Source organism: Aphelocoma coerulescens, chromosome 1 (genome assembly GCF_041296385.1).
Source record: "Aphelocoma coerulescens isolate FSJ_1873_10779 chromosome 1, UR_Acoe_1.0, whole genome shotgun sequence".
In the NCBI taxonomy this organism is placed as follows: Eukaryota; Metazoa; Chordata; class Aves; order Passeriformes; family Corvidae; genus Aphelocoma; species Aphelocoma coerulescens.
In genome coordinates, this window is record NC_091013.1 from 115056078 (window position 1) to 115076901 (window position 20824).

General features: G+C 50.9%; 1 protein-coding gene across 2 annotated transcripts in view; it reads right to left on the reverse strand.

Annotated features, from left to right (window-relative positions):
• IGSF3 (immunoglobulin superfamily member 3) overlaps nucleotides 1–20824 on the reverse strand; it is a 95056-nt gene that overhangs the window by 12028 nt on the left and 62204 nt on the right. Inside the window, exons 4-6 of one of the 2 annotated variants that reach the window (XM_069025181.1) lie at nucleotides 19852–20241; nucleotides 17764–18165; nucleotides 13809–14213 (exon numbers count right to left, since the gene is read on the reverse strand). In XM_069025181.1, coding sequence (XP_068881282.1) covers nucleotides 13809–14213; nucleotides 17764–18165; nucleotides 19852–20241 — 1197 coding nt within the window. The remainder of the gene's footprint in view (nucleotides 1–13808; nucleotides 14214–17763; nucleotides 18166–19851; nucleotides 20242–20824) is intronic. The other variant, XM_069025182.1, reaches the window with a different exon arrangement.

Below are 20824 nucleotides of genomic sequence, written 5' to 3' on the forward strand. Positions count from 1 at the left end.
ATCAACACACACGCACAGACAAAGCCAGGGTACACGCAGACCAGAGCTGCTGAGAGGCAAGCACCCCGCTCAGTGCTCTTCCCACATCGTGGCACCTCCAGGAGATGAAAATGAGGATGACTGACACGGAGTAATTTTAACCTTAGTGTTTGGGGCAACAGACCTGCACCTTGTACATGACAGATGTATTCCACTGAAGCAGTGAGGGCTTGTTCCCAGACAATAATCACAGTAATTGTCACTGTGTACAAACAGCACGGACCCCTGAGGTCATCCAAGGACTCTTAGATGGCCTCTTTGCAGCTTTACCTGCTTTTATTCTTTTTTGAGAGTGATGGGGATGCAAACTTATTAACTCTGGCAAAAATGAGATCTTAAATTACACACACACACCCCCCAGCCCTCCAAGCTGTCCTTGGCAGCCACTGCAGCCAGCAGTTAGGAATGTGCCCACATTTGCACTGAGTCCCCAAGATATTGATGAGATGAGCGCTTCTACAGCTGCTACCAGCTGGAGCAGCAAGCCCTGGCAGGGAATTACAGGTCTTCCCTTTGCCAGACAGCACTCTTGCAGAGGTTCGTAACACTGTGCAGGAAGTTTCCTCTAGATTAGAGGTATCAGTGATATGTAATGACATACCTGCCAATGCACTTTTCATCAAACATGAATTATTTTCCTAAGGGAGGCACACCACAGAAGATGCAAGTGCAGGTTTTGTTTCCCTCCCACAGAATTAGACAGGACATTCTCAGTCTTTTCCAATTCTGTGAATGCCAAACACTTCCACGTCCTGGTACTGGCTCCTGCATAGTATACACGCATGCACCTCTTCTTCATCACCTTTTGCAGATCCTGTAGGAATAATTCACGGCTTTTACGGACCACAGGCTGATAACTGCTAAGCTGGAAATGCTGTGGCAAACAGGTTACCTTGGGGCAGCTTCACCCTCAGGCTGGTGGCTGGTTTGCTTGTCTGTGCAAGGCAGAGATCCTGGTTAAGACATTAAGCTTTGTGGGATAACTCATACTTCTGCTCTCCCATGGGGCTGACCATCAGCCACCATTCACAGATAAGCAAACAAATCCACAAAGCTCATTCTGCATTTGGGAAAAATTATTTAATAAGGGGAAAACAGATTAATATTGAAGTTGGCGGTCCAGGGTAATGGGAAAGGTACGATAAAACACCAGGGAGTCCACCTATCTCTTCTCCCATTCTGGTGGTGTAAGCCTACTCCAGCACAAACTTGAGTCTCTCCATGCCATGTGCAGCTTGCCAGGTCATGTTTAAAGATGCTGCCATGACATGGAAATGGTTGTAGCTCCTGGTGCACGAGTGAGGTTGCGAGAAGTCTGACACCCCAGGCACCAAGCCAGCGAAACCTCCGCCCTACTGACAAGGGGGAAACTCCCTTTCCTGGCTTGAGGATTTGCCTGGGCAGAGGGCCAGGAAAGGGCTTGGCCTTCAAATGGTGAATTGATCCGGTGTGCCCCAGGGGCTGGGGTTTCGGTGAGGCAGGGCAGTGCAGGGCAGGGCTGCTGCAGCCCTGTGCCAGGCAGCGGAGGTGGTGGGTGCAGTGCTGTGAACAGACACGGTTACACGGCATTTTCTGCTGCGCTGTCGAGAGGCTGATGTTCTCTTAACAGCCTCCCGAACAGCTGCTCAGTGAGAGGAACAGGTGCCTGTGTCTAGGTGAAGTTATCGTGCATATCATCTGCAAACCATAATCCTGTTGCCACAATGTCTCCTAGCTCCCTGGAGAGTGCCAGTAAAGAGGATATCATACCTTAATGTACTGTAATTGGCCCTACACAGGCTATTAAGGCTTTCAATTTACACTGGCAACAAGTCATGGTTAAAACCCTCTTAGTTTTTTTTAAGGCAGCATGATCTCCCAGCCCCTGTGAAGCCACACAACCTCTGTGTGAAGAGTGTAGGTGCTGAGCCCTGTAGTGGTGCTTGGGCAGGGCCCTGCAGGCAGCACTGGAACAGGGACAGCTCTTTGAGGGCATCCTAATCCAACTGCTGGAGGAGCTCCAGGAGGTTCAATGGGTGATGGCTCAAGCCAGAGCCTGACCAGGACATGAGGGATGGATATTACATGCTTGTTGGGGTGGAGAGGCTGGCAAAGATATTCAGTGTCCTCAACAAGCTCATACACGTACTAGACACCTCACCTCACCTCAGAGACAGTCCTCCAGCATCACATCCCTCTGCACTAACTCCCAGGCCGAGGAAAATGCTCACTTTCAGGGACATGCATTACATCAGGATGCCTGTGGCAACTTCTGGTCCTCAAAGCTTGCACGTCTGGTCCTCCCAGCTTGCTCCCTGGCTGGGAGCTCAGGTCAGACACACAGCCACAGCAGGCTATGACACAGCCAGGTCCTCTACAAGCTGATATATCTAAGTAGGGGTTTTCTACACACCATCAAGCAGGCAGTCAGTCTCCTCAAGCTGAGCATGTGGTAAGCACAGTTATACAAATATTTGGGGGAAGGGAAAGCAGTCATCAGAGGAGGAGGACTGAGACAGTGATATGATTCACGGCTTTTCTGCTGACTTGCTGCCTCTTGGCTCCCTCCCCTCTGTTTCCTAATTACCAAGCTGGGGTTACAACACTTAACTTTAGCAAAGCACTTTGCAACCTGTACCTAAAATGCTGTGATAAGAAGATGCTCCGTCTCAGACACCTTACATCATTTTTGCCTTGTAGGCAGCAAGAAAATACAACAGCAGGAGTTTACTTCCCACCTGGGAGCCACTATTATCAAGTCCTGGGAATGGCAACGTTTAATTGCAGCTGAAGATACTGTTTTCCCAAAACAGCCCCATACAAAACCCCAGAACGTTGCTCCTGCAGCAAAGGAGGAGGGGGTCATCCGCTGGGGAAGGAGCCAGCTCCGCATGAGCCAGCAGCTGTGGCACAGAAGGGTGGGCAGGAGGAGGGACACCACCACCCCAGAGAGTCCCCAGAAAGTCCTGTCACCACGGCAGGGAGGTAGTGTCCCACTTTGGAGGCTGCTGCTCTCTGGGGAGAGCTCCTCCAGAGAACGCTCTTGCTTGGAGAGAACTGGTGAAGTGTTGCAAAAAGTTTTCTGGGGGAATGTCCTACTTTTAAAAGTCTCCACTGAGATTTCATTGTGCTGAAGTGCGTGTACAGGGGGAGCAGAAACGAGGTCAGCCCAACCTGAACCCAGCCCTGGTTTAACACCATACAATGGGTTTAGCAGGCTGATCAGGAGAGATTCTTTTCCAGGAGCATAACCCCATGGTGACTTCCTACAAGGAACCCATCTCTCCCAGCACGCTCAGTGTACAACCCTGAAGGGCACTGGCCAGGCCTTTGGCACAAACTCAGCCATCCCCTCAGCCTGTGGTCACAGCCTAGAGGTGCTTCATCATTCCCTCACCAGGGCCTGAAAAGCACTCAGTGCCTGAATTCCGCCCGGGGATGTTTGCCTGGGATTCAAGAGACAAGTGTCCACGTTACTGACACAGGCTTAGACACGTACTAGCATTCAGGCCTCTGCCAGCTCTTCTCCCTTCCACAAAGCAGGGCTGAGGAGCCTCCTCCACCTCCCCAGACACTGCAAGGACTCCTGCTTTAATGACTGAAGGAGTCAAGCAAGTACACGCCAGCCTTCTGACTCAGCATGGCAAGAGCTGGATGACTCACGTTTATTAGGTTAGTTGAAAGCAAACCAGTGTTCAAAAGGGAAAGATGTGCAAGCCCTTTTGGAGAAGAGGCATCAGAAGAAAGGCATTTGCAGAAGGGAAGAAAACGAGATGCTCCTAGGAGGACTGTGCTCATTAAGCTTAACCATGGCATAGAAATCACAGCAAAGTAAAGACAAAGGCTTCCAGCACCAGGGCAACCTCCCCAGAGAAGGCAGGAACATGGCAGCACAGCTCCCGACTCTGGCTATTCTCTTTTAACTGAACACAATTCCTCCTGAAACTGGATTAGTGAGGTTGCAAATTGCATTAGCCAACATGGGAGGCTGCTGGTGCAACAGGAGCAGCAGAAAGGGAAATAGCATTAGACTTTGCCTGCCATTATTACTGCCATTATTAACTTGTCACTTTACTGTAGTGTTCCTATAACAATGAATTATTGCCTGCAAACAGGCTGACATGATTGAATTACTGGGAGAGCAGCTCTATGGGAAGGAAAGACAGTGTTAACCCTTTCCTGAGGAAGGCTCAGCTTCAGCCCCCTACCCACGTGGCCAGACACAAGAGCCGAGGCTGTGACTCTGAACACCACCAAGTGACCTGCATTTCAACATGTTCAGCAAGTTGCTGCAAAGTTCACAGCCCAGCAGGCAGCCCAGACACTTCCCAGCCTCACAGCTGCTGCTGCAGCAAAACCAGCCGGGTATTTAAGTATCCATGCCCGTCCATGCTGACCATCTCCCATCCAACAGCCCTGCCCAGCACTCAGCCCCGAGCACAGGCACAGGACTGAAGGACACTGTGCTACTGCAGTCTGGGGAGCAGAGTTTGATGCTCTCAAAATGGTGCCAGAGGGTGCTGTGGCAAAGCAAAACAGGAACTTCTCCTCAAACCCTGTGGTGGATCCACTTGCTCATCCACACCCACTCCAGCCCCACAGAAAGTGAGTGTGGCATCATCCCAATGTACCTACAAGTGGCCCCATGCCCTGCCCCTCCCCAAAAGCAGCACAGCCAGACTGCAGACCCACCAAACACCGGGGGAGCGGGTCAAGCCCATGGCTGCCTGTGAAGACTGCAGGCAGTGACAAGGACATCTGCTCGGCCAGGGAACAGCCTGGGATTACCAGCCGTGCTGGAGCCTGTGGAGCAGCTAACAAACTAGCAGGTAACCAAGTGGGGCCTCGGGGAGGAATGCATGTGTGACCCAGAAAGGCTCTTTAAAGCCCACAAGCCATGCATCTGCCAGCACATACAGAAAAGGCCGTGTGTGTAGCTGCAAGGATGGAAAAAGCTGGGAAGCTCACAGCCTCCCAGGTCCAGCCAAGGATAAGGCAGAGACCACCAGCTGGGATGTGCCACTGGCCTGGAAAAAGCAGGACTTTTCCCAAGAAACAGAAACCATGTTACTGTAAAGAACAGCAAGAAACAAATATACCTCAAAGCAAAATGCCTCACAAACCTAAAACTAGAAACTTTCCTGCAAAACCCTGAAATGCACATAAAAGTTCTGCACGAGAGAGAGGAGGGGAGGGAGGAATAACAGATTCCCAGCATGAGTTGTGCCTGCTGTCAGAAAACAACCTACAGCTCACTGATCACTTGTAAATTAAAATATGGAGATAGGATCACTGGAAGATAAATTCAGTACCAAGCTACAGCCACTGAGGATAAAGAAAGAAAAAATAACATACCGAGATATTTAATCAACTCCTCGTCAGAAAGATTTCAAACAAAGGAGCGCTCCGTCAATTAGGAAAAAAAAGTAATTAAATGCACCCGACAAGCAAGTTGTAACACACACAGCAGCACCACTCACCAACTCCCATGTCGTGCAGGAGGCTGGATTTCCTGAGAAATTTTCTCCCTCACAAAAATACCCGACAGTTTTGTGCAGATGCATGCTCAGAGCACAAGTGCACCCTGTAGTGCATGGCTGACTTTCGCACGTGCTGTGTTTGACTCGGGCATTTTCAGCAGCTCCTACTGAAAAACTGAGTGCTGGGCAGACAGAGATGAGCTGCTTAGGGTGGTGTGAAATGTCATTCTCCTGCCATCCAGAGAGCAAGCTCTCCAGACAGACTTCAGGCAGGATCAGGAGATCTTCTGGATACTGCCCACACCAGCCCTGAGAGTGTCAGGTGCTGCTCTCCATGCAAAGAGAAGTCCCCTGAGAAGGACCCAGCTGAATCCATCCAAGATTAGCTCACTCCACTCACCTTTAACTGTTCCTTTCCACAGGGCTAGCTTTCTGCAGGTGTATTAAACTGAGCTGGTGCACAGCAGGATCACTGCTGGCACAAGGAAAGGGACGGGACCATGCAGCCAGCAGCACGCACTGGGGATGAGGATCACCTCCTTCTGTGCAGCCAAGTGCTAGATCAGCTCCACCTGCACCCTGAATGCTCAGGGATGCTGCTGCTTCCATAACTAGTGAGTACAACTACTGCTGGAAAAACAACCAAGTGAAATGAGCCCTCTGTCATTTCTTAAGGAATTGTATTCTTGAACTTCTTAAGGAGTGAGGAAGTGGTTTCAGCACGATGGACTACAGATCCATCATTACCTGCACTCCCTGCTTCTCCGTTAATTGGGACAAGGAAAACTATAGTAATTTTCTTTAGCAGCATCCCAAATGCCTATTTAAGAAAGTAAGATGGCCTTGAGAGAAAACTTTTATGTATACATGTTAAAATAAAAGACTCTGAGCCACAGGTTCAGCATGTTTGGAGCCATTTTGGTGTAAGGAAGCAGATCTCAGATTCACTGAACCCAGGAATTCAGTCTTTGACCAATGTCAGAACATGCAGTTTCTCATGCAGGAGAAGCATTCTGCAGGATACAGAAGACAGAAAAATGGTGCAGGTCTCATGCACAGGGATGGACTGCCAAAGGTGCTGCTTGGGCATACAGGGAGGTGATGCCTTTTCCTGGTCTTAAAATCAAGAGTCAAACACGGTTAGAAGGGGGAAAGAGATTTTACCTTGGTATTTATTTTAAGGATCCTTAGGTGCACATGTCCAGGTCGAATGCACTGAAATGCACACCCCCAAAAGATCTGGTATAACATTATAGGTGTTACTAATTAGCAGATCTATCAAAAATTCCCCAATGAGAGGCTCGAATCAGCCCCCCCTCCCCAAGGAGCCTTCCCCTGGATGGTTCTATCTCAGTTTACAGAAGGTGTTCTGGAGAGGACCTTGGGGTCTGGGGCACACTGATCCCTAACTACGAAGCTTCTAAAATGTTTAGTCTCTTAGCTGAACAAACAAGTCCAAGAATGTAGGCAAAAAGCACTAAGAATACAGAAGTTGTAAAAAGGTATAACAGGGGTATAAAAGAAAAGGCAAAAAATCATCATGGCATCAGAGGGACCCCTGGGCTGGTCACTGCTCTGACTGGAGGGCTGAGAATGCAGCAAGAGAAAAACTGTGCTGCTGCAGCACTGAGCCTGCTGGCCCCAAGGCCACTCAACTCGTGGAGAGCAGCAGGGCTGGGGCTCCACGCAGAGACTGGGACAGGAGAACAGTGGTCAACACCTGGCTGGAAAGCTGCTCATCATCAGTCTCCCTCTCCCTCAAGGGCTGCCCCTGCTGACTCTGGTTTTGAAGTCTTCAAGGACAGGAGGAGGTACAAAGCTTTAGAGTTGGACGCCATCTAAGTACTGCTCACTGCAGAGTATTTTAGTCCAACAAGAGCAAGCAGGGAATCGATGAGAAGCTAAAGTATGTGGAGAGCTTGTTCAAGACAACATCAAAGAAGGTGCATGTGCAGCACAGCCTGCAAACAGGCTGACACCATGGTTTTGTATATCCACGCTGCAAACGGGAGTGGAAAACCGCTCAGGAGATATCAAAGAGAGAAAGCAGAGAGTACTTTGAAACGGAAGTGAAAAAATTGAACCGAAAAAGTAACCATGGAGAGAGCTAATTTGAGGAGAGCAGCATGTCCTGGATACAGCCCAGGTCTCCTGGCATTGTCAGTCTTGCTGGGGGGCTGAAAAGAAAATGCTGCCTGCACTAACATCAGTGGGCATACACAGAGCAGGCTGAGTCAGGTTAAGGTCCCACTAGGTGCAAGGATGTATTCCCACACCCCTCACCCTTGTGAAATGCATCCAAGATACTTCATACACTTGAAGTTCAACTTCTCAGGTCACACCCCTGGGTACATTTCTCAGGCTGAAGCCCCAAGACAAACCTTGAACATAACTGACTGCAATCAGCTCAACACACCTGGCTCTTACTGAAGGCTCTCACAGGCAAACCTGCAGAGGAGCCAAGTAGCATCATTCCCAGAAGGAAAACCAAATGCAGGGAGAGGTGAATCACAGCTCTGACCCCACAAGGCCAGTGTCATTATCCCCAGTACAGTATCAGGAATGCAGCAGAACATCCAGCACAAGCTCCCTCCCCTGCTGCTTACACCCAGGAGGACAGGGATGTTTGGAGCAGGGGGTGATGGCTAAGTGTGGAGAAAAAGCACCCTGGGATGCTGGCCTGGGATAAGGAACTGTGCCAAGGAGGTGACAGCAAGTCTAAGTGGGGAATCTGTCCCAGAGGACCTGGTAAGTGTGGCAACAGAGCTCCCCAGGGCAAATGGGCTGGACTAGGAGACTACCAGGGATACAAGGTGGGAGAATCAAGCACACCTCTGCTATTTGCAGAAGAAAAAGGGCTCCAGCTGGGTCACTAATGCAGGTCTGCGCAAGGGGACAGCTCTGGGTCATGCAACACTGAGCCAGTGTTGTCATTTCTTGTGTTCAGTGTGCTGGAAGGAAGGAGCAGCACCTCTGAGGCAGAACAGCAGGTCTTGCCCCACTGGCAGTGAAGGGAAAGGAGCGAGTCCCTGAGCACACAGGAAAGAGGAGACTGCTCTGCACCACAGCCACAGCTGCTGAGGAACAGGCTGAATTCTTCTGAGCACTTCTTGGACTCCTTCATCACTCAAGCAGGAGTACAACCATTTGCCAGATGGAGCAGGCAGCTCCAAAGCAGGGAAGCAGCGCCATTCTACAGAGCAAAACCACTCTGGGATCAAGCAAGCAGCAAACTTCAGTTTCCAGACTTCATTTCTGTAAGGAAGTTTCCAGCTCATTAACTTTCCTTGTTTAACTTTATTGCAGGATGCTGCCAGAAGCAAGAAGTGTCAGGTTAAAGTAGACTCTTTGTGGCCTTTGAAAACATTTGTTGGAGCCTCTATTCAAGAGTCTGGTCAGTACCCCACTGGCCACCCGTAGAAGAAAAGGCATCTTTCACATCCATCCATGAGAGGATTCCTTGCACACTGAAATTACTAAGAATTACTAAGATGAGATGGAATAAAGGCATTAACAGTAATATCTGAGCTTTGTTTGCTAAGGAAAGCTTCTCACTATACTCCACAAATGTCTTGGTAATTATTTGAAAATCAGTCCTCCTCTCCCAGCATTAAGTGTGCCATAAAACATCCTCCTTTTCCAGTTCTCCTCTGCTTTGTGCCCTCCTCATCCTTCCAGCATTCTCAGTCTGCACATCCACTCACAGTCACAACCATCCACTGCTGGGCTGCTCAGTCAGTCTTCAGAGAGAAGGAGGAGCATGAGAGTGAATAGTCTCTTTGTGGCTGCCATGGATGGGCTTGGACAGAGGTAAGTGTCCTTCATTCTCCACTCATTAGGTTTCTCAGGCCATTGCTAGCCCAGCCAGGGCACTCTCAGTGGTTTCCTGTGGACAGCAGAAAAGCAGCAGAGTGCTCTGCACCCACCTCAATGAAAGGTTTCATGGAGAGCACAGCTCTAGCTCGCCCTACTCTCCAAGTAAGGTTCAGGCAAAGGCCACCTCCAGCTCCTCCAAGGCCAGCTTGATGAGCCTCCACCCTCCCCCTCCACGATGGTTTCAACTTGACAGCTCCTAATAAACCAAACTTTAAGAAGCGGCCCCTGGAGAGCCTCTGGAAGCTAATTAATGCTCTAATGAAGAGCATGACTGCCTTGTTTGCTCGATGGCTCCCCGGTCAATCAATCTGCTGTAGACTGACTTGCAGAAAAGCAGCAAGGAGCCAGCACCCCAGCGCCTGCTCAGCTATCATCCCCTGCCATCCCTCCCCATCCCTCCTCCAATGTTCATTACTGTCAAAAAGCCAGCACCAAGGAGACAGATTTCTAGAGGCCATTGCAGCTTCTCCCCGAGCACCCCATCCAGGATTAGATACCAAGGAACAGGACAAGGGACAATGCAAGGATGGAAGGGTGGGGAGCAGCATGGGGAGGTGCATGAGTATGAAAGGGGTGAAAAGGTGTTGTCAGGGTGGGGATGTTATGTGAAAGCCCTGCTTTTTATTCTGTTGCTGCCAGAGAGACTCCCCAGTGGTCAGACCCCAGGACTTTGCTGAATCACCCCTCACTTGTGCTGCAGGGGGATGATAAGTGCAGTAACTCACACAATGACAACAGCAGTACTAATACACCAGCACAAATCTGCTCAAGCCTCCTTGCCAAAAGAGAGAGCCCTCTGCAGACACCCAAGCCTGCCCAGATTGCAGCACAGCCCCCGTCGTGCACTGTCTGCTGCCCTTGTCTGAGTCCTGCAGACCACATGGACACGCACTGCTCCCAGACAGCACCTGCTGTCTCAGCGTTCCATCCCTGGAAACCTGGCAGGGAGAAGCAAAATCCAAGGAGGAGATGGGAACAGAGCCTGCCTGACCACCTTTGGGTTTCCCCTTGACCTGTCTGGATCTATCTACCACCTTCCTCTCTCAGGCAGAACCCAGAGCCCAAGTACTGTCTCCCCTCCATGCTGTGCAAGGAAGGGGACATGGAACAGTGAGGTCAGCTGGCATCTCAGTGAGAGTACTGAGAGATCAGCCTGAATCCAAACTCTTCCAGGGTCACCTAGATTCAAAAGGAACCACCTGTACCTCTGCTTCCCCTAAAACCCACGAAATCTTCAAGTGCCAGGGAGTCACCACATGGCTATTCCATACCAGCCCACTAAGTCTTGCATGCTGGATGTCCTTCTCCACCTGGAAAGGGGGAAGGCAAAAGGCAGGCAATGTCTCTAGATGGGAAAATGGTGGTGAACCCTCAGGGAAAGGGATGATGGCCTTGGGAATGAAAGAGGGTGTCTTGATGGAGGGAGAGATAGGCTTTTTTCTTCATCAGAAGCAGAACAATTGTATATTCTTCTGTCTTTATTAAAAATAAAATAAAACAAAAGACCCAGGTTTTCAGAGGCAGGCCAGATACTGCAGCAGAAGGGGAGCCCCAAACACAAAAGAGATCTCCACCCCTGCACTTGGGGCTCACTGCAAAGTTCAGGCTGCACTACTGTGCATGGTCTCCTGCCAGCTTTGCTTTCAGGGAAGCAGCTGGCATGAACTGAGACTTTTATTATTCCTCCCCTTCTGCTGCAGCATGAGCTCACCAAGAAAGAATCAACAGGCAGCTTAAGAGATGGAAGTAAAAAGGAGAGCACTGCATTGTAGGCAAATGAAACAGCCACAGGCAATCTGGCCAGTCTGGTCGCCAGTCATGTCCAACAGCCCCCCACACACCAGCCTGAACTTCTGCCCCAGCCTGCACAAGTTAGAACTCAGCACTGGCCCTAAAGCAGTGCAGGTCTCTGTCCCTGCAAAGCACACATGAGCTTTCAACCCAAGGTGTGCAGGCTTGCATGACACTGAGCAGCAGGCCAGGAACGGGAGCTTCAGATCCCACTGCTACTGCTGGTGAACTTTAGTGATACCTAAATTCTTTATAAGCTCCCACACACACAGCCAGCACCCTTTATAGGGACTTTCCTCACACTGCCAGTCCTTAGAACAGCTTCATGCCCAAGGAATCAGAACGTCACACTCAAAGGTCAAATCTGGCTCAGATGCCACGCAGGACACTTGTGCCTTCCTACCTGCAGACCTTGTACTCAGAGCTGGGTTAATGCTGCCATTACCTGCCTTTCTTACTCCCTTCTTCAGGCCCTACATGTTTCATTTCTCAAAATACTGCTCATTTCTTTGGGGAGTAGGGAAGGACTGGATGTTTCAAGCTGCTGGCACTCCCTCAGCATTACCTGTTTGCCACAAGATAGCCATAGGTGAAATTACTTTGCAGCCACATTAACACATGCAATTCAAAATCAGCGCTGCCGTCTCTGTAGTGACTAAACCACCCAGCACAGATGACATCTAGAAACACCACCCCACTGCAAGAGTGCCAAGGAGAGGCAGTCTGAGCGCTGAAATGGCAAACCAACACCAGGACAAGCTCTGGCACCCTATTCCTTAGGGATGCAGGAATTCACAAAGCAAGGAGGTCGCCACTAATTTACCTTTCTCTCTTCAACACACTTCAAAGGCTGACATATACTTATTTCCATGTCTGCACCTGGAACCTGTCAAATAGAAAGGTCACTCAAACAGGGAGCAGGGGTTTAAGAGGGAACTAGAATCCAAACATTATCTTACAATCTAGAAACACGTGCTGGCTCCATTTGCCAAAAGACCTCCAGACAAGCCTTCTTTATGGTGTCCCTTAGTGGACTGGTGGTGGAGATAGATGACCCAAGCACATGGGTCAAGGCAGATACTCATGGCTGATGGGAAAGGAAAAGCTAGGAGCGAGACAGCAAACAGCAACCTGAAGTTACCTCACATGACGGTGACTGCAGAGGCACAGAATTAGACAGACAGTGCTCTCAGGTGCTTAATTGTTCTGGGGTCCTGAATGATCCCTTTTGGAGAAGCCCTGGATATTTATCTGAAACCCAGCTCCCGCTTCAAGAGCACAGGTTTGACTGGGAAGGCCCTAGGACATTCATTCAGAAGTGTCTGGGGAAGTTGTGTACCACCACATCCTGGATCCTCTCTGGAGATTATCCAGCCAAAGACCCAGGAATGACACAACACAACCCTCTGCCACTTGCAAAACCAGAGAGAACCAGAGCAGTCCCTGGTCTGACTGCCAACACCACATTCATGGAGAACATCAACCACCCGCTCCCAGAGGCTGCCCGGGACATGGAAACAAACACAGAGAGGGTGCAGCCATGGTGCTGGGAGAGCTTTGGGGAGTTCCTCTTCTCTTCCATCCCAGCTTGTGAGCTGTAAAGCCTCAAACATTATGCAGGGCTCATTGAACTGACAGCTAAGATTTGTGTTGCAGTCATTCGCTGAGCAGCTGTGAGACAGGGAGAGGTAAAAACCATGGAGACCTAGACAACTTGTTCTGTTAAGGCATCACTTGAGGGTTACTGCTCCAGGAAAGAACAACAGGCTGCCAGAGCATGGTTTAATTGTCCTGCCTGCCACCCTGAGCTGTGACACACAGGCTCTCTTCCGGATGCTGTTATCAAGGATTTCTCTTTCCCTCTCTGTCTCACACACAGATATACATGCACAGGGCTGTGAAGAAGCATATTACTCCAGGGACCACATCCATTCAACACTGTTTCCTAGGGAAGTAAGCTAAAATGATGAACATCACCAACTCGACCTTGCAAGCAGTAAAACATGTATTACAAGGCAGAATAATCAAGATAAATGGAGAAGATTAACCAGGAGATGAGGGCAAGGGAGAGAGAGGGAAGGAAAATGATGGAGAGCTCATGAGGTGGCTGGAGCTCACAGCATCCCCTGAGCTGTCTGAAGACAGGGTTGGGGAAGGTAGAGAGAGTATGAAGAGGGATACTGACAGGAAAAACACAAAGCCCAACCAGGAGAGACCCTAGGAAGGAGTCCTAGAATGAGAGATGCACCCAGTTACTAGACCAGAGCTACAGTACCCCACCTGTGGTGTATGTGCAGCTTTGGTGGGAACACGTCTCTCTCTCTGATCCTGTTTGCGCCATTCTTCTTCTCTCTTTTCAGAGTCTGCCCTGATGAATGGAGGTGGCAACCTGAAAACCACCTGTCTCACAGGAACAGTCCAGAGACTGGACTGCGCTCAGCCACCTCACTTTCCAGAAGAAAACCCCACGAATAGCATACAAGAGGCAAAGAGAGGGCCCAGTTCCCCAGACGTGGACAAAGGAGCTCCAACACAATCACAGTCAAAGAGCAGTCCTAACTCAGGGGAGACCACTGCAGCACCAGCACACACCCCATCCCCCCGACGCGCCCCTCAGCCCCTGCACGCGCCCTTGGTGCTCACCTGGCCGCAGAACCCTGATTTCCAGCAGGTTGGAGGTCCTGTCCGCCAGCCTCGTCCAGCTGCTGTTGTAGTTCTTCCTCCAGAGCTCAGCCACGCACTGGTACTTGCCGGCCTCGGTGTCGCTGGCCCTGCTGATGCTCAGGCGCACGTTGTTGCTGGACTCGGCCTTCTCGATGGCGGTGCGGGTGCGGAACCCCGCGTACCTGTCGCCCCACTGGACGCCGCCGTCGCGCGTGAAGGTCACCAGGTCGTGGAACTCGGTGCTGCCCGCCGGCTGGAAGCGCCACGTCACCGACACCGGCACCCACGACGGGTAGTGGGGCTTGATGATGCACTGGAGGTCGAAGGACTCATTGTAGGTCACCCCCGGGGTGCGGGAGATGGCTGTGACAGCAAATCCGGCCTCTGTGGGAAGAGAGGAGAGGGTGTTGAGAGACGCCTGCCTGAGGAGGCCCTGCTGTCAGCATGCAAAAGCCAGAGTGTGGTCATCCAGTGGTACAACCAGCCACTCGAGCTGTGTCAGCTTCTCGTTTGCTACGGCCAAGTGATGTGAAAAGCAGAGGCAAGAACACACGAGTGGTGACTGCCTGAGCAGCAGTGACTGCCTGAGTGAGCACGGGCTGCAGCCATAGCAGGATTGCCCTTGATTTCTGCCCAGAGGACTGAGACCCCCTGAGATCCAGAGGGCAGGAAGCCTCTGCGGGCTGCCAAAATCCTGTATGGAAATGCAGCAGCACAACGGCAAGGGAGCAGCACCTGGCAGAGCAGCTACTCAGCACCAGCCCCCTGGGATTCACATCCACCTCTTGGGCAGGGGGTCCCACCCTGTCCCCCACCGCGTCCCCCACCCCAGGTCTGTGTCTGGTTGCTGCAGCTGGAGGAAGACTGAAGCAAGCAACTAGTAGCAGCCTTCAAAACATGCATCATAGAGGTGGCAATAGTTACAAAACCCCAGGATGGAGGCAAACTGAAAGAGAAGCTGGTTGCTCCTGTTCTTCACACAGCACAGCTTTTGTTCTCTTCCAGATCACAACTCCAGGACAGCTTTATGCAGTTATTCTCGCATGTCTGCCGCTCTGCAAGCTGGTCAATACACTTTGACTTGTCTACCCCCAGCACTTTGTTTGTTTAGAGGAGTTGAAATCAGCAGTCTATTAGTAATTAAAAGATAACATATTCCAGTCAGTCAATCGTAAACCAGTGAGGCTTACATGTTCAGTCAGAGTATTTCCATTGTTCATTTGTGCCAAGCTGCACAGAGAAATATTTTCTTCTCTTCCAATCACTTCAGTGTGGGCCAACAGACTTAGCAGGGACCTTGTTTTCTTCTGCCAACATCCCCAAGAAGCGCTCCCCTCCTCGGAGGCTCCATGGGGCATCCCACATGGGCTGACAGTTCTCCCTCTCCCTGCAGTGCTGACCACCCCAGCTCTCAGCACAGCTGCCACTGCTTGAGGAGACCCCAGACAGTGCCCAGGCAAAAAAAGAACATCTTCTGGGTCAGCATGAAGCTTCAGCCTGCCACTGGCTTGAAGAGATGAGCCAGGAGCTCCCTGCTGCTGCAGGCAGACCGGGCACAGCATGGAACCTACCAAATCTGCACACTTCCACCAGCAAGTGCCTCTGCGACCCCACGGCGTCACTGTGCCCGAGCTCTGGGATGTGTAATTACTGAGAAAACAGGTCAATCTTCGGGATTAAAGCCTCTCACAGCATGTTCAGTGATTACCCAGGAGTGCAGCGTGAGACGCAGGCTGCCTCCCCTGCAGAGCTGCTGCATCTCAGCCCCACATAAGCCCTCACCTTCGGCCCTCCTGCTCCCAGCAAGTGTGTTACCAGGCCCAGCTCAGAGAAACCCTGAGCCAGAGAAGGCCCTAGAAAGCCAACCTAATTTCACCAAGACCAGCTGACTGCATCAAGTTTACTCTCCAGCTGGCCTGGGCAAGGAAGCTTCATGAAGCCATGCAGATACCAGGTGTGTTTCTCAGGTCTTCAACTCCACCAGCATGGTCATGGCACTTACGTTAAACAAAAGCCCTTCTTTTGGGATTTGGTACAAAAAGCACAAAAGTGGACTGATTTTCTGCAAATCCTCCCTACAAAAATACAGCACTCCCTCCTCCCCCATCCTTCTGTGGCCAGCCAGGGACTTAAGTCCCTGCCACGCATTCAGGAGCCTCAGAAGTTCAGGAACATCTGGTCTCTTCTGACAGCACATCTCTCACTTCTGGCTGTTGTTTCTGAACCACCCTGTGGTTAGATTTATGGGTTTGAACATCATCTGTGTGGTTCAGCTAGAGTTTCTTACCCCAGCAGGCTGGCAAACGATGAGACCTTAACTTGAAATGTGAGTGTCACTAAATTTACTGCATTTTTTTTAAAACAGCAGTTTCTGAAGCCATAAACCTCTCTCGCTCTTTCTTGGTACCCTGCATTTGAGTTTCTCAGGACATTTCAAAAACATTAGGCTGAACAAAAAAATACCAGATTCAGCAGCAAAGCAATACTCAACAGTTTCTCTACTATATTTTTATGAGGTACTTCAGCTTTGCTAGTTAAAGGAAGAGACCTAGGAATTTCTTAGGACTTGACAGAACATGCTCAACAGCCGGTGACTGAGGAGCGGAGGATGTGGGACAACCACCTTTCCATCACATCTTCTGGAACTGCTGTGCACTTCTGAGCATCTTAAATTTTAACAAGAGTAAAAGTGACACATTTTAAAATCCCGATGCTTAATCACAACGCTTTTACAAGTGGCAGAGTAAAGGGAAGGGCTGATACTTGGGACTTGTAGCAGGCCAAATGCTGCTGACCTCATGAGGAAGACACTATTGAAACTAGATGAGAATTTGCCTTTAGTTCTTTACAAAAGAACATCCGTACCTGCTTTTGGAAGCTATACAGGAAAGATTTCTAACTCCAGACAAAACAGCCTCTGAAAGGAGGTCAACAGTAAAGGAGAGGAAAGGAGGAAAAAAGCAAGATTTTCATCAGAATACAAAATGACTTTTAAGTATGGTCTCACACACATCTTGTCAAAGCTTAAGATGAACACTGCAGAGTACCAAGAAAAGCCACACAATCCCCACCCTCCGGCCAAAATTCCTATCTTGACCTTTCAATAGAGCCGCCTGATTGTCTCAGCCTTGGCATTCTGAAATCAGTGGCCTCACAGAAGCACTCATCCCTTCTCCAGCCTTCTGCAGATCACTTTTGGAACCAGACCAAGAGGACCAAAGTAACTCACAATCCATGCAAAATATCAAACTCCCTACCTGCCCCTCTCCTAAACTGATGTGGTTGCACTGTGGTTGAACAGAGGAGCCCCTTGGCAGAGCAGAGTACCAGCTGCGATGATCCCAGCTACTGGTTTAGCTTGGTTGTAGACAACACTGTGGTTCTGGGCCAGCAGCTCAGTGCCTCCCTGCAGAGGCAGCAAGGACCATTCCTGATTCATGCTTCCTGTCAGAGATGCTCACCATTTCTGCTGGCTGGGCCAACAGATGCCCAGCATTTTGTGCTTCTGATCTGGTGAGCAGAGATAAGGTTTACCCACGGCAGGCAAGGAAGCTTCGACGCCCACAGGCTGCCAATGGAGCACCACCACTGCACTGACCAAAACCCAGCTCCAGTACTGGCAGGACACATCATGGGACGGGCAGCCTCTCTCCTCTGAAGGACTCTGGAAGCCCTATCCCTCTCCTCAGCCATCCCCTGCTTTGCTCCTGCCACAGCCACCCCTCAGACTTTGCCCCCGCACACAACGGCGCATGCGGGCGTTTTGCACCAACCTATGAGGAGCTGTGGGCAGGCTGCTGGGTGCCTCCATTTTGCCGGCAAGCAAAGGCAGGAATGCTGAGAACAGCCTCAGTGATTTGCAGGTGACCTTCTGCGGGCCGGCCAGGCACATGGGGACTGTGGCCCCAGGGCCCCCCACGCCTCAAGTACTCACCCAGAGCAGTGATGGACACCAGGGTGCTCGTGTGCCGCTCCCCAACCATCTGCCACTCCCCATCCAGTGTCCGTGTCCACTCGGCCACCCGGCACTCATAGTGGCCCTCGTCCGCCTTGACGCTGTTGAAGATCTCCAAGGTGAAGGAGCCGGGCCGGACCTGCTCCACCTGGATGCCCCCGTAGCTGCTGCGCTCCGCGTACGCGGGGCCGGGGTGCAGGGTGCCCTCGCGGTCCAGACGCACGATTTCGCTGCGCCGGTTCAGCTTGTCCACCAGCTGCCAGGTGACCGACAGGCGGCTCTGCGGCCCGAGGCCCGAGCGCACGTTGCAGCCAAAGCGCAGGCTCTCTCCCTCCAAGACATTGCTGGCGTTGTTGATTATCTCCAAGGAGATGCTGGTCTCTAAGGAGAGAAACGCATACACACAGGGCAGATGATACACACTCGCCACTGCTCGGGCTGCAAGAAGGACGCTGCTGGCCAGAGACGCTTTCTACCAGGTGCAGGAAACTGCCCACGCATTTGGGTCCAGGCACGTCTTAATCTCATGCGTGACCACATCCAAAAACAGCTGGTGGGCAGCGAGCTGCTCCTGGTGACTTGCACACTCAAGGCAGGTGTAGGCCAAAGCTGGGAGAAATCTCTCTGCCTACGGCTCAGGAGATATTGCCGTGTCTTCTGGTCACAGGTCCGGGATGGGATCTCAGCAAAACTTGAGGGAATTTCTGTTGCTACAATACGCACTGCGTGCAACTGGCTCTGCCAAGAAAAAAAGCTTCCAGTGCCCTGTGGCTTTTTCGGTTCACGTCATCCTGATCACCATCTTGGCACATCCATTCCTACCAACACCTTTTGGGAGAAGCTCTCCCACACTCCCACTGCTAGTGACACTATAGGTAGCTATCACTGTTTGGTAACATTGAAAAAAAAGATCTGGTATCTTGAGCTTTCCAGAGAAGTAAGGCTTTGTGGCTGGCTTCTCAGAGATACTGAGTGCTGGTTACTCCTGCTGCCTTCCATCAGAGTTATGGACACTCAGCACCCTTGAAAAATCATCACATTTGTTCCTGCAGCTGGTGATTTATCAAAGGCAAGAATCAAATCTGTCTGAAAGGTGGCTGGGTCTAGAAACACTACATTTGAGATGTTTGTCCAATGCAAGATTTCTAGCTAGAGTAATTTTCAAAGCCAAACAAATGAGACCAAATATCGGTAGGAGAGAAAAGAAATAGAATTTCTTTTGGAGAAATGAGGAGGGAAAAAAAAGCTAGAGGACAGGGCTGCATTTCCCTAACAATCTAGAAGATAGGAGGCAAATATAGCACAAAATCCTCTTGCAGCTACCCTCTGCTTGGTCAAAGCCCATTGCCATGGTAGCCTGGGCAACCCATGCATGGTTCACCATGCCACGGCTACCAGAGTTTCAGAGAGCAAAACAAGGAATGAGTCAGTGGACTCTCTCCTCTCAACCTGTTATTTCTGTATCATGTTTATCTGACACATATAGAAGACATGCAAGGCAAGCCTTCAGTTGTTTTCACCAGAGATGGCTGACACACAGTGACCAGGACAGAGCTCCGTGCTGAAGAGCACTGGGGCTCCAGCAGCACACCTGGTTGCTCCCAGTACAGCTGTCTTGCAAGACAGCTGAATCACCATCACATAACAGCCTGCAGGAACCTAGCAGCTTTTAGGATACACCAAGGCCAAGCTGGTCTCCCCATTATGCCTGCTGAATACTTTACAGAGCACCCAGCTCCCTGCAGAGCAAGGCCAGGAGAGAGGTGTGAGGAGCAAGTCAGAGGCTGTCACATGTACCTTTAGCTCAGGAACAGAACTGCCAGCTTGGTGTCATTAGCAAGGTGGGGGCTTGACTCCCCACCTATGAACCTGACACACATCCCTCCTTTTCATCCCTTTCCCAACAACAAAAATACATCTTGCCACTTGGGATTCCAAGCCTCCACAGCGTGTGTACTCTTATCCTCCCTCTCCTGTACCACCACGCTCCAGGTACATCACAGCTTCCCCAGCTAGCTGCCCAGTACCGCAATGCCCCCAGGAGGGGATGGGCACGTCTCTACTTACTGAGTGGCATGACAGTGATGGGGATGTTCTTTGGCCTCTTGCTCTCCTTGTCAATGAAGTCTCCCGTCACGGTCTTCTCCCGCTCGGTCACCCGGCAGTTGTACTTGCCGCTGTCCTCCAGGCGCAGCCGGTAGATCTTCAGCACAAAAACATTGTCACTTTCTTTGGCCACCTTGAGCTGGCCCAGGGCCTCGCGCTGGGCAAACTCGTTGTTGAGCACCGGCACAGCGTTGGGTCCCAGGCTGGCGATGAGGGAGCTGTTGAAGGCCCAGGAGATGGAGAAGTAGCGGTCAGGGATGTTCTGCGCCTCCAGGATGCACCGGAACTCCACCGGCTCACCCACGATGTACATCCGCTTCTCTGTCTCCAGCCGGACACTGAACTCCTTATCTGGGGAGAGACACACCGACTCATGTCAGGATGGCCAAGCCCACCAGGAGAGCCAGCACAGCTCATGTGAGGCGTTTACAACTTGCTACTCCCTGCATGGCCAACATCACTCAGACAAGCACATCCAGAGGTGAAAAGTTAGGGACTTGCTTTTGCTGTGGGAGACCAGATGGGCTGTGCTGCCAGAGAGGCACCCTCTTGCCCATCAAGCAAAGAGCAAGCAAAGGCTTCCTCAGTCACAGCCTTTTCCTCCAGGGAGCAGCTCTGATGTGACACCAGCATTCAGTACCACTGTGGAATATGACCTGGAGCCTAGTCCTGCTCATGTCCTGTTCAGCTAGAGTCAAGAGGCAGAACCTTTGGAGATATCAGAGAGGAATAAAGAGCTCAGATGGGTCTTTAGATCCTTGGCAGGAACCTGTGCTGTGGGCTAGGAGAAGAATTTTGACTTGTAAATGGACCTTGTGCGATACAGAAGTGCTTGCTGAAACTTTTAGTTTTGTTCTCTGCTGTATCACTCTTACCTCCTCACATACCAAAATCCTCACTGTCTGTGCCAGCACCAAGTGCTTAAGACCTATGC